The sequence below is a fragment of the Anoplopoma fimbria genome, chromosome 22 (genome assembly GCF_027596085.1).
Source record: "Anoplopoma fimbria isolate UVic2021 breed Golden Eagle Sablefish chromosome 22, Afim_UVic_2022, whole genome shotgun sequence".
Classification (NCBI taxonomy): Eukaryota; Metazoa; Chordata; class Actinopteri; order Perciformes; family Anoplopomatidae; genus Anoplopoma; species Anoplopoma fimbria.
The window spans coordinates 2581842-2595787 of NC_072470.1; the positions used below are offsets into that span (position 1 = coordinate 2581842).

At 40.6% G+C, this 13946-nt stretch overlaps 1 protein-coding gene and 1 long non-coding RNA gene across 3 annotated transcripts in view; one reads left to right on the forward strand and one right to left on the reverse strand.

Moving 5' to 3' along the window:
- LOC129111732 (uncharacterized) overlaps window positions 1-13946 on the forward strand; it is a 52248-nt gene that overhangs the window by 36252 nt on the left and 2050 nt on the right. The gene's annotated exons all lie outside the window — the stretch shown is intronic.
- On the reverse strand, window positions 68-12090 carry ptger2a (prostaglandin E receptor 2a (subtype EP2)). 2 transcript variants are annotated; one of them, XM_054623804.1, is made up of 3 exons: window positions 12001-12090; window positions 9745-10668; window positions 68-2062 (listed from the first exon to the last, which is right to left on the reverse strand). In XM_054623804.1, exons 2-3 carry the CDS (start codon window positions 10579-10581, stop codon window positions 1772-1774), a joined length of 1128 nt encoding a protein of 375 aa, XP_054479779.1. In that variant the 5' UTR covers window positions 10582-10668; window positions 12001-12090; the 3' UTR covers window positions 68-1771. The 2 variants fall into 2 exon arrangements, with proteins under 2 accessions (XP_054479779.1, XP_054479782.1); XM_054623807.1 differs by lacking the exon at window positions 12001-12090 and adding an exon at window positions 11555-11618.

Here is a 13946-nt window from a genome sequence, read left to right on the forward strand (position 1 = left end):
ACCATCATTATTTATTATTAATGAGCGTTTAAATTACACAGATTATGCGAAAACATTTGCTCTCTGCTGTTACATTTACATATATATATATATATACATATATATATATATACACACACACACACACACACACATACATATATGTATATGTATGTATTTATTACAAGTTTTCAAGACCCATATGAATAACTTTTGATAAAATATTTTCATAATATCTTATATGCTAATACTGTACATGTATAAATGAAATGTAAATCCTCAGCAGAACTTTTTCTGTGTTTATCACTCATTCCCTGAGTGTAGTTTTAAATATCTTGTATACCAAAAGGTCTCCGGGCTTCTTGCCCTTTGACCTTTCCAGCAGGAACCTGGCAAGGCGCGCGAGGGGAAAGGTTACCAAAGCAGACCAGGGGTTAAGAAGCTCAGAGGTGATGAGATAATGTTCCAAAGATCAAGAGAAACTCATGCCCCGAATATTTAAAATCAAATTTTAAAATGCAACGCTTCGCATTCCTGTTGAACACACCTTATTCTAGTAATCTGTCAACTTAGATTACATGAAAGTGCATTCCACTAAACTATCATCTTACATAAGCGTCATGATCCCGATGGATCTGAATGTGTTTGCTTTCTATTTTTCCTGGAGCTTACATTCTCAAACATTCTGAGAAAGATCTTGAGAGCTAAACCTTTCTAGGAAGGAGCCCTATCTTAGGAGTGACTGAGGCTGTGGTTTACCCTTTTGATAGGTGTGATTGGTTGATCCATTCTGACTCATAATGGGCATAGAGTGGACAGTGAAATCGATAAGGCTAATTTCTAATTAGACATAGTGTAATTATGAATAATATCACTGTTGAATAATTTGTAAGCAAAAGGCCTCCTATAAAAGTAGCCTACAAAGTAGCCTATTCACATGCGGATAGTTTTTTGAATAGTTTTCTTTAATGTATTTCCCTTTTTGGTAATTTAAATACTTAATCCATTCAATATTAACGGGGGAAATGGCTCATCTAACATCAGTTTCTGTGATTGCTGGCCAGTCGAAAATCAGCCCAGTCGGTCGGCATGTAAAAGTCCTCCAACCTACTTCTCACCGTTTTCACCTGAGGAGCTGCATTTTTTTTTTACAACAATCTAGTCTAAACTAGAAGGGGACATTCTTATTCTTAAAACAACAGATTTCATTTTTTTTGTCCCTTGGAACACTTTATACTAGGACGCTTTATGAAAATGGCCCTTAGTGTCTATGGACTGTGCTCCATACAACATCTCCATGTCAGTACACCAGTAACAACTGTTTGGAAAGCAGCATTTGAGTCAGAGAAGGCATGCACAGCAAGGCCTCGAGTTAGTGGTTCCTTCCTTGTCTTTAGTTCGTCGCATTCTGCATCTCCTTGCACAAGCTTCTCCAACCGTTTAATACAACGTAGGTTAAAAGCACGTGCACTTGAATGAAGTCTCTTTCTTCCTCCATCAGCAGCCTTTCTTTCTCCATTTACTGGCAAAACAAATGGAAGCAGCAAAGGAGGCAAAAAGTTGAGCTTTCACACTCAAAATATGAAGCCGTAGGCGTTCACCACCCGTGGTTCAAATGTCTGTAGGTTAGACAGAGAGGGCCATTATGTAATGGAAACACATTCATAAAGTAGATAAGAAACACCACCCTCATGGGAGGTGATGTCGTAACCCTTTCCGCTTCTCAGCAGCACACCATCCCAATCCGCTGTCCAATAAATTCAAAGCACGAAACACCAAAGCGCCGCTGTGGTCATAGAGTTTCTACAGAATGAAAATGCTCGATGTACTCCAGCGTGGGGCGGGACAGCTCCATGTTGGCGGGGGGGCTCTCTTTGCCGATGGATGACCTGAATACGGAGCCCCTGACGGTTTCCAGGGGCGCCCGGCAAACCGAGGCCCAGCAGAAGTGCAGCACGCTGGGGGAGAGGAGGATGAAGACCCAGGGGTCGATGATGGAGTTGACGGAGATGAAGCGCAGGGCGATCAGGTCCAGCGGGTGGGATTCCTTGCTGTCAGTGATGTTGTTGAGGTAAACCCGGATCTGGAGAGGGTGAACAGAGAGAGGGGGAGTGAAATCAGCCCATCAACACCATCTGTGACAGGCACACGTGCGACCACATCCTGGTATAAATCCCACACTAAACCCTCTAAAGCAGCAGCAGCAGCAGCACATGTAGACTGGGGCCAGTTTATGGGAGGTGAACAATAGAAATCGTGTTTGTTTGGCTTCAAAAGGTCAATTTATTTCATGCGACTGATTGTCAGGACAACATATCTAATTCCTTTGCTGAGGACATCTCAGAAAACAGTGCTCTTTTCTTTGTTTCTCTTCCTGCCAGTTCAGCAAGATAGTCATCTACCCCATACAGTAAACCCATCTGTACTCTGACATTAGGAGATAAAGATACCGGGTTATTGGGGTCACATGATCTCCAATAATTTTTTTATCTATATATCCAAATTACAGAGAGAACAGAGAGCACGTAGGAGAAAGTGGACGAACACATTACTCCTCAAAAATTGCTGAAAGTGGTGTTTATTTGTGAAGATCATCTTGCTAAACACTGTCACCAAGTTAAACATTTCTCCAAACCAGAAAGACAGTTTACAGCAAAACCGTCGCGTGACTGCTCTGGGTTTTACGCTACATACGTGTTTGTTGTAGCATAGAGTCCCTTTTCCCATGTCCCAAAACAAAACAACACTCCTTAACTTTACCCTCCTAAATGCAGAAATCCCTATCACTCATCCTGGAACACACAGGATGTTTTCAGAGAGCACAGCAACGTCCTGATTCAAAAGAGGATATTTGAATCACGCTCAGTGGCGTTGTGTTTGCTTTTCAGCAGGACTGCTGCATTTAGTGCATCAGGAGTGGCAGATGGTAAGGCCGAACCATAAATATGATATCTAGCTGAGTTAGTGTACACACACATAATGAAATGATCTTTCTTAAGGAATTATTAATTACTTATGTTATTTCCAATGGAAATTACAAGCACTTTCTACTTAACATGACGTGTAATCATTTACTAATTTTACACTCTGACACCAGAAGAGTGTTATAAAAACCTTCTAGATTCAGCCATAATTTACGTTTTATAAATTAGAATGTTTTGGTATTGAACAAATAGTCTTTGCATCAATAAAGTTCCTGCACTAAATCTGCAAAGTCTGTCTTACCTGCTAGCTTTAATTTGATAAAGCTTATCTTATCTAAAGTGTAGTAACTGGGATTTGTTATTAAGCATATTCTAGCCCCAGAAATGATACATTTTACATTATACATGTGTAACAGATGTCAGAAAGAACTCGGCTCTGAGCAAATATGGTTTCTTGGTTTTGCCTTTGCAGCGCAGTATAACATTTTTTACAACATAATCTTGCTCATGAACCTTCTTCCAAACAAATGAAACAGAGTTGAAGGCAAGATAATAAACTACATTCCCTACTCACTATATTACACACACATTGTTGTGAGTCGCTGACCTTTCTCGAAATGGCAACCGCTGAATACAGCTGTTTTTAGGAGCGCCGCTGGTCAGCTGATTTCATTCATTGCTTTCCTGTCTGTTGTTCAAATACGGCACTGCAGCTACCGGCTGATTCAAAAGGCGGTAAAACTCCCTGGTGTCCACGAGGTTGGGAACCAGGGCATTAATACAATCCATGGAAGCTATGACTTGTTTTGCAGGTTTCTCTGGGGGTCAGAGAGGAACAATGAATATAAATGTGAAGGGGAAAGTCAAGTGGACCTGTTCACTGTGACACGCCGCTGCTTCTCCTATTCCTTTGTCTGACTCCTGAAAAGCACTCGATTTCCTGAGATGGCTGTGGTTGCATCTCCGTTGCCACGCCAATCTCATTAGGCCAGCTTCCTGTTGCTCAGACACACAGGCAGAATCGCATTAAGGAAAGCAACCGCCTTCCCAGCCAACCAAACAGCTGCAAAAAGCACTTAAAGGGTCTTGCTTATGGGCACATCGGCAGCTGTTTAAAAGATGAGAAAGCTTAACTCTTTCTCAACCGCGCAGGGATAAAATAACTACCTTTTCCAACAACTGAGGTGCGCTGTGTTGTCTTTAAGTGTCCAGAAGCTCCATGCTTATCCCAAAACATGAGATCATTACTGCCGCGCCTTCCCGAGTGCGTGGGACAAAAACAAAGTGGGATGAGGATGGTGAGTGCGTGTGTGGAGACAGATTTTTCAGTTTAGCCTGGCCCGGTCGTGGAATTTGCTTCTGCTCTCCCAGCACCAACAGGAAGCGTAATAAAACGTGTGGGAAGTGTCTGTAACGGGGTTGATGCTTGAGTTTTTTTGGGGTTTCTTTTTCAAGAAAAACATTTTTTAACAATTGTGTGCTGGGCAAAATGTGACTCATTAGGTTCACCACAATGTGAGATCTTGTTCAAAATATCCCCATTTCAAGGATGCATGCTTGTAAGTTCCCACATGCCTTTAAGTCATGGAAAGGTGTATGGAGTTAGAAGGTTTAGTTTTAACAACATGACGCTTGGCTTGTGCTCTTGGCCGTCTTGCCGGAATTTGTCAAGTTTTATTGCTAGGTGATGGGGTTAATGATTGGAACACATTTCCAACATGGCAGCCTTGTTGGAAATTAGGGATGAAGCGAATATATATTTTTTTAACGTTGAAAGCGTTAAAATATAAATAAGTAAGGTGTCAAGGACTTCAGTTACTTGTAATATAAAGGCAAACATGTCCTCAAAATCAGTGTACTTGGAACAAACAACTTTAGAATTCCATGACTCTATTCCAATTCTATTCTACACTATTCCAATTGTGTTTAGCTTGGAAATCTTACTCCATGTCTACCTCTCCATCAATGTGTCTTGCGTTTCTGTGCCAAAAAGCTATTGTCTGGCCTCTTCAATTTTTAATGCAACCACAAATAACCGGCGTACAGAAGGCACAGCAGAAAAGTGTAATGTAATCTTACTCTGTGTGTGTGTGTGTGTGTGTGTGTGTGTGTGTGTGTGTGTGTGTGTGTGTGTGTGTGTGTGTGTGTGTGTGTGTGTGTGTGTGTGTGTGTGTGTGTGTGTGTGTGTGTGTGTGTGTCCTCAGACTGTGGTATCACATTGCTGGCTGGACACTCAGGGGTGTTTATAAGGCTATTAAATGATGTATTTGATGCATATATGAGTGTGCTTGAATGTGTAGCCTTGTCAAGCGTGTGACCACAAAACCTATATAAAACACCTGTGAAATGTCATAGCTACTGTTGTTACGCATGTCAAGTGCCCGTTCTACCACTGCATGTACCGAGTTATCACTTCAGTACTGTCACTGGCAGTACTCCACGTCTATTCATTGTGTTTAAAGCCGGTATTTCTGCACAGTTGCAGATTAAGATCAGGCTGAAGTAATATTATTAGGATTATACAATTTGTAGAAATGTATTCCAGTGGTTGCTAAATTTGTTTCCGACTCTTGTGTCCAAACTTTTCCAATAACTCCAGAGTCCAAAAGTCAACATTTATGTTTTTAAAAAGATGGATGTAATCATTTCCAAATCATGAAGAAAAAAAAAATTCTAACGAAATGTTCTGCTTCAAATCACATTTATTGGCATTTAAGCCTTACAAAAATTTTGCAGCCAAAAAGTTTGCACTCCGGCTTGCCGCACACAAAGGGAGGTTACACACTGATGTGTTTCTTTTTTAGAAAACCTCAATAGACGCTTAACATTTAAAAAAAGACATTTGGTGCAGCCCTAATTTATTCTGTAGGTAACTGAAACGTGTTGTAAGAACACTTTTCAGTTTGTCCCCACCAACACAGCAAATGTCTCAAATGAAAGACATCTCATCAGTAAACGTCCACTGATGCCCTACAGTATATAATCTTCTGCTCAAACATTAGCACTTATAGACCTTCAGCTATCACTGAAAATATAAAATGGCTTCAATCAGCAGAGAAGACATTTTAGCCTTCATCGAGATCACAAAGAAAGGGAACGTGAACATTAGGGCTGATAAAAGACCCCTTCCCCCATCAGCGCAATCACATAATGTTCGCTTTGAATGAAATATGGTGAAAGGTTTTCTACATCTTCCTGCAGGGCAACAAATGGAGACATCTGCCAATACGTTAATGTGTCCATTCTGTAGAAATATGAGAGGAGAGACCAATGTGAGTGATTCTCCAGTGTGTGTGTGTGTGTGTGATTCCCATTATAAGACGAATTAATATATGGCTGACATTAACGTTATGGCGACTTCTGCCCACATACACAGCCCAGTGAATAGAAGTACTGAATTGTAATCAGTGGGTGGAAAGAAAAAGGAAAGGAATTGTGGGTATCTGCCAATTGAAACACTCATTAAGACAGAAGTTGAAATTAAAAGTGATTTAACAAAAATGAAGAAATGCGAGCCAACCACTCAATTTCTACTCAACAAAGCAAATTAAAGGCGGGAAATGATACCAATTATTTAAACTGTTAGAGAATAAAAACATCTGAAATCGTTTCAAGACATTGTAAAGTCAATTTTGTATTCTGTTATATTTTTATAAATGATAAATATATTTTATATAATCTGTATTTTTTATTTAAAAAAGGAAACACTAGGAGACACAATGTGTGATTATGTGCTTTCACCCTTTATATCTGTCTGTCCCTTTTAAAACATTCAATATTTTATAGAATCCATCATGTTGTTACATTTGTATTCCACTAAAAAAGTGGACACAAGCAAGCTAGGCTAACTAGTTTCCACTGGGAAAGAGGATACTAGTTAGCATGAGTAACCAAGATAGCGCTCAAACAAATCCAGGACAAAGAAAGTGTTGAAATTGTTCCCACACTTGAACCAATCGTTGGTCAAAGAGGGAAACATCATCTCTAGCCTAAATGAATTACAAACATTAAATGTTTAAGGTAATGATGTTATATTTAAAACAACAGACTCAAAGCCGACCACCTGCAGATATTCATATGAAATAGAAAGAAGGCTGTTAGACCAAATGACCAAAGTGTTTTGTTTTTTTCACAGCAATATAAAATAGATATTAGAAAAGGAATCATGACCTGTTTTACTTCCTAACACTAGCTCTGAACAACTTATAATATAAAATTACAACTACCAAAGCCACGATTTTTTATCAATAAAATATTTTATTTCGGAATAATTTGAAATGCATGCTTTTATGCAAATAACCAATATGGATGACAATAAAGTAAAAGGAATATCTACAAGTTTTGACAGTTTATGCTGACTTTTTGGGAGGTTGGAGGGATTTCTCAGGCCGGTGGGGAACAGTTTGGAGCCTTGTATCAGCTGATATAACAAAACGACAACAAAAAAATATCTGTATGAGCCATCATCGAGATTGAGGCATCATTTCATTTTTTATTTGCTTTCTTTTATTTTTCTGCTGCTCCGATCTTTGTTAAAAGCTGTGATACGATCTGCTCTGTGATAAGAAAATTGTTGCACCCTTGATTTTTTCAAGATCTGTTTACGTCACAAGAAGATAGTCTGCTGTAGCCTAATCTGTTCAATCTCGTCTCCTTCTGCCCTGCTACTTTCTTACTGTCTGTCCTTGTTTAACCTCACTGTAGTCGAGTCATCTGCTTTACTCAGTCTGCCTGATGAGGCGATGGAGAAAGCTGATGTAGTAAGCAGTGTACAGGAGGAGGACAATTCAAGAAACCATTACGTAGATGCCGTGATGCTTTTCAAAGTAGTCTTTTAAAGGCAGTGGAAATAAAGGCAAATTACATCCGACCCTGACTTACTAATATAATGATGATTATGCCTCTTATTTCAGAGACCTTGAGGGGGTTTGTGGCATCACAAGGAGGCTTGTGGCTTGAGCTGCACATTTTACACACCTTTTAATCCTCATATAATTCATTACAACAGTATCACACGGAGGAATCTGTGACACAGACTGTGCCCATTTAGTAAATGGTTTAAATGTAATAAAAAAGATTTGCCCACATGTTTTTTTAAGTGGCAAAATGTAATTAACATACTGGGCTTTAATGGAACTGTGACTGCGTTGAGACTCTAACAAGCTTTATAGTGACAACACAGAGCTCATTAAATAGTTTGTGATGTTGTGGATGCAATAAAAAATAAGCACGGTGCAGAATTTGGCAAGCGTCGCAGAGATGAAGGGTTATGGCGGTGCATTTCCAGCCACAGCTGAGAGGCAGCAGCGCACAAGATGTTACCTCATTTAGCTCCCAGTGTTAAAGTGCTCAACATCACACACACTGCTGGGAATGTTTTTGATTTAACGTTTGGAATCCAAAGTGACAATGTCAGAACCAGGGGGGGTTACAGGCCGATAGTCTTCCAGCCTAATATCCACCCATTTCCCATCTGTTGCTCCATCCATCCAGCCAGCCACTGATCCACCCATCCATTCCTCCATCTATCCATCCATCCATCCACACGCCCCTCAAATCAATCCACCCATCCATCCATCCCTCAAAGGAATCTACTTATTCATCCTTCAAATCAATCTACTCATCCATCCATCCACCTCTGCTCCAGACTTAATGGCACCACAAGTCTGAGACTTACTTCTCTGGTTTCTGGCTTTGTGAGGGAGTAACTCAAGTTCACTAACATTGATTTAACTATCTTAAGCCATGGAAATAACATTATGGAGTTCTTTACGTAGGTGGTGTTCCTCTTAAAGGCTGTTTGCAACCAACGGATCTGAAAAGGTTGCTGGTGTAGAATTACAGTTTCTCAGACAAACCCTTTTCTTCTCATTACGACCTCCGTCCAAACTGCTTCCTAATGACATAACTGATCAAATCCCGTATTCTTCACAGGACATTCACAATTAATGATAAGATTGCTCTCTTTTCTCCCTAATAAGCATTTCATTTTCTTAAGAAAAAAATCTGAATTCTCTTATCTAGTTGCTCTATTGACTTTTATCAATTAACAATCGACTGGAACCCCCACCTTATCGATCTGTGACAGCAGCACTCGTAAAATGTTTATTTATACTCAATGACCTGAAAGATCTGGGTTTATTTACACTACACTGGCAGGATATCGATAAATATACACCGAGTCTTTATACCTGGCATCAAAATAAGGGTTTCCTGTCTCCAACTTGGCTGCGTGTGCGCACAGATATAAATCAGATTGCATGACACATTGCAGCTGTATCGGTTACATTCTGACATATGTTTGATCAGATTGTCGTTGTTTTTCCGCGGCTGGCTGGTGTTTGGGTGAAAGTCACCAAAAAGAATCATGTTGACACGTGCAGTAGCTTCTTTCCACAACAAACGCTCAAGACAGTCTTGTCAACGACATGTTTCTGATTCTCTAAAAAGATAGATGCACATAATATAGTATTCCCAGGCAAGTGCCTTCATCATTTCAAGTGTATAGCGTAAAAAGAAAATACTATTATACTACTTTTAATGCAAGAAAACGCCCTAATTTCAAGATCTTCATACAAGCACGACCAATTTTCTGTGCAAGAGTTCCAATTTAAAACCAGACATTATTAACCCGTTAGGCCAGCCAATATGTGAATGTAAAATAATGTCCCACAGGACCTTCTCGCTTATCAATTTTCTTCTTTGACTCTATTATTGACTAACTTGCCCATTGAGCTAATTAACCCCTTAACTAAGTCAGTTAACTGCTGTTGCATTTGGAAACAAGGACAACCTTTACTTTAAAACTGTACAAAGTGTGTATTTGTACATGTCGTCTTACCACCAGGGGCAGCGTGCAGATGATGAAGATGATGGTCATGAACACCAGCAGGATGAGATGCTCCACCTCCTCGGCCATGGACATCTGCCTTCGCTCGCTGTTGGAACGGGCGGCCGCCATCACCGAGCCGCCGTTCCTCCGCCGCCGCCGGTACATCTTGAACAGCTGGTACACGACGAAGCCGTTGCACGCCACTATGGCCAGCACCAGCACCAGCATGAGAGTGGCGTACAGGTTGGCGTAGACCTGGTGAGGCTTCTTGCCAGAGTTCATGTCAATGAAGCACCACGTCCCAGGGCAGTATTGCACGTATTGACCGAATCCGGTGAAGGGGAGGAGGCAGAACAGCATGCACAGCAGGAACACCACGGGGATGGCGATGTAGGCACATTTCTTGGTGACATGCCTGCTGTACAGGTAGGGGTAGCCAATGGCGAAGCACCTCTCGAGCGCCATGGAGAAGAGCAGCGACATGGTGGCCAGGCTGAAGAAGGTCATGCTGACACCGAAGTAGTAGCATGCGCTGTGGCTGTCGGGCGACATCCCTTCCAAGGTGGTGTTAAGCGAGTAGGACACCTGCACCAGCGGGCTGATCAGGCAGGTCCCCGCCAGGTCGGTGACCACCAGCGCCGTGATGAGGACGTGGAAGAGCGACCGCCGGCACCTCTCCCCGGTCCTGCCGTCCCTGCGCCGCCGGATCTCCAGGATCACCAGGGCGGCCACGTTGCCGAAGATGCCCAGGGCGAACATGATGGCGCTAATCAGCGGGGTTTTGGAGGGGTCGATGGTGTGCTGGCTGTGACACGGGTCATTGGTTTTGTTCCCGGATGAATACATGCTAGATTCAAAATTAGAAGAGATGTCCACCCATCCAAAAAAATAAAGAGTCAAAAACGTCTCCTTAAAAAGTAGTCTGCAGCCATCCTGGTTAAACAGAAAGAAGGAAGAACAACTGGCACTTAGACCTGTAGCAATCAGCCAGTCAACAGAAGATGAATCAGCAATATTTTGAACATAGCGCTTAGTTGCAGCCTGAATTGAAATAAACAACATTTTCAAATAGAAAGTGATTTTTTTTTAAAATTCTCACTGCTTTCTAGAGCCAAAATTTGAGTTCAACTAAGAAACCAAAGTTACCCAACATATCTGCCATGGGTCGGTCACAGCCCGTCTGTCGTTTCATCAAACACAAGATGCTTGGCAACAGCGTTTGTTTACGTTCTCCGGGGAGATCTCCCATCATTTTCATTTTTTTCCAGGGATGATTTCCAATCCCCGCTCTAAGACTGTTTTGACTCGATGTCAACAACGTCGACTATACTCTCCACTCTGATTCCATGTTTGCAAGTCTTTGTCTAACTTAAGTGATCCCACACGTACACAGAACCCCCCACAACCCCCACACTCTCATCAAAAAAGGAACATTTTGCATACACTCAAAAATTCCAGGGCTTGAACTGCTCTCCAGTGTGAGTTGTGAAACCCGATGTTCTTCCTCTTCTGTCTCGCCAGTTAACAGATATCAGCTGATGGTTCACACACACGACTTTCTGCATAAATTGCCAGTTATGTTTAAGTATTAAGAAATGTTGCATGAGGAGCGTACTCAGAAACATGTTGAGCCCCTCCTTTGGTTTAACACAACAATACACATCTCATCTGTTCCACTGGCATGTGTGCCTTCACTTTCACTGTGTGTGTGTGTGTGTGTGTGTGTGTGTGTGTGTGTGTGTGTGTGTGTGTGTGTGTGTGTGTATATATATGTGTGTGTGTGTGTGTGTGTGTGTAGTCCATCAAACAAGTGACTCACCTACTTGCTCTGCACGCCTGCTGAAGTTTAGGCTTTTCCAAATGTCACTGAATGGGTCCAAACTAAATTAAATTAAAATAAAAAGATGACACCCCAAAACTGTGATGGTGACGGTGAGGAGAGGCTCTGACAGATGGTAACAAACAGTGTTTATGATAAACACTTGTACATTTGTTTGGTTCTAGTGACAGACAGACCGCTCCCGTTGTGTAAGAGCACAGCGCAAAGACAGCATGCGTAAAGGAACTGGTCGCCAAAGTTGTATTTCATATTACTTTTGAATAACATTGACTACAGACTTCTAAAAAGACTTCATTTCAGCCTTTAAGATGTGAAGTTTTGCCTAAAAGCTCTCTTGTAATTGGAAAAACAGCACGAGGCGACATCTATCCCCTCCACGTGGACCCAAAAGCGTCCGAAACGCATCCAACAGAATAAGTTCTCACCTGTTTTCCGACGTGCCCAGCGCGGCTTTTGACGTCCACGTCCGTGTTTGTAGAGTCCAGATGCAGTCAGTGAGCACAGACATTTATCCCCATGTGTGGTGGTTCCTCTCAGAGAGCTCTGGGTGGAGCAGTGAGAGGAGGAGAGGTGTACTGGGGAAGGATGAGCTGACATCACAGGGACGGGTACGCCCACAACGTGAGCACAGGCTGGAGCTCCAAGCTACAATACTATTCACCCAAGTGTTCAATTATTATATTATTTTGTTAACCCTTTCATGCATGAATTATGACAACTTCAGTCAGTGTTTTTATTGCTCTTTAGGCATGAAAAACAAGATTTGAACTCAAAGATATTTTTACATGTCTGAGTGGACAGCATGCGTATATGTATTTAACAAACAAATGAATAAAATGAAAACTGTAAAATAATATATGTACAGTACCAGTCAAAAGTTTGGACACACCTTCTCATTCAATGGTTTTTTTTTTTTTTTTTTTTTCTACATTGTAGATTAATATTGAACAAACTTAATCTGTACCATAATCAAAACAAAACATTTTGTGTTATCGAGTAAATTCTATACAAATATATATATATTTTTATATATTATATATATCTGTATATCAAAACAAAACATTTTGTGTTATATATATATATATATATATATATATATATATATATATATATATATATATATATATATATATATATATATATATATATATATATATGTATATACAGTACCAGTCAAACGTTTGGACACACCTTCTCATTCAATGTTTTTTCTTTATTTTTATTTTTTCTACATTGTAGATTAATATTGAAGACATCCAAACTATGAAGGAACACATATGGAATTATGTGGTAAACAAACAAATGCTCAACAAACCAGAATATGTTTTATATTTTAGATTCTTCAAAGTAGTTGAATGAGAAGGTGTGTCCAAACCTTTGACTGGTACTGTATATATAAAGAAAATGTGCAGACTATCTTTTATGATAATTGGCAAAGCACCCAGGGCACAAAGCCACAAGATGCATATACAAGAAAACAACATTTGCATAGCTGTCCACTGTAGTGACCTCTATGCATGAAAGGGTTAATCAATCGAATGTCAGAAAATAGTGGAGAAAAAAAAGGCTGGTGTCATCTAATTGTCTGTTTTGTCCAACCATCAACAGTCCAACATCCTTCGTTATGACATTTCAAATGAAATGAAACCGCAACAAAATCATAATATATGCCCACTGGAGAACCGGAGAGCCTTTTTTTGTTTTTGTTTTTAACTTCAACTTAACCAAACAACCAAATACATTTTCTGTTGAACGACTAATCTACTTAATTGTTTCAATGCAGATATAAATATTATTATTTTCCACAGTGACGAGACAGATTCAAAATTTGCCTCAGAGTTTTTCGGCGGAAAAATACGGTTGTCACATGGAAGTTTACAAACTTTCATTAGGCAGCGGCTTGCAGTCCCTGCTATTGATGTTTCTCTAAAGAAAATTGATATTTGGTGGATATTGTACATGTGAGCGTTGGTCCACCATGAATTCACCGTTCAAGGTATCCAGCTTTTGCTCTGCTGTGTGTCTTCATGTGTGGAGATTGCATGTTGTTCTCCTGGGTGTCACCGGATTTGATGCCCTAATTTCCCATGGGATCAATGTGACTGGCATGTCTTCGCTCCAGTATAATCATTTGTCTTCTGGTTTTTTTCTTTAGGTGAAGACAGATGATTTTGTCCAGTGAGGAAGACAGCCATGAAAGCATGATGCAACATCGGCTTTTCCCTCTTCCATTAAAAATGACATTCTAATTGCTCCATTTCACCCTTTTTAAAAGTGGAATAAACGTCTAAACAGGATCTGGAACTGGGCCGCGATGCTTGCTGAGAGCACTTGAGTGCCTTTTTCAGGCCCATTAACGAGGTCCTAATTG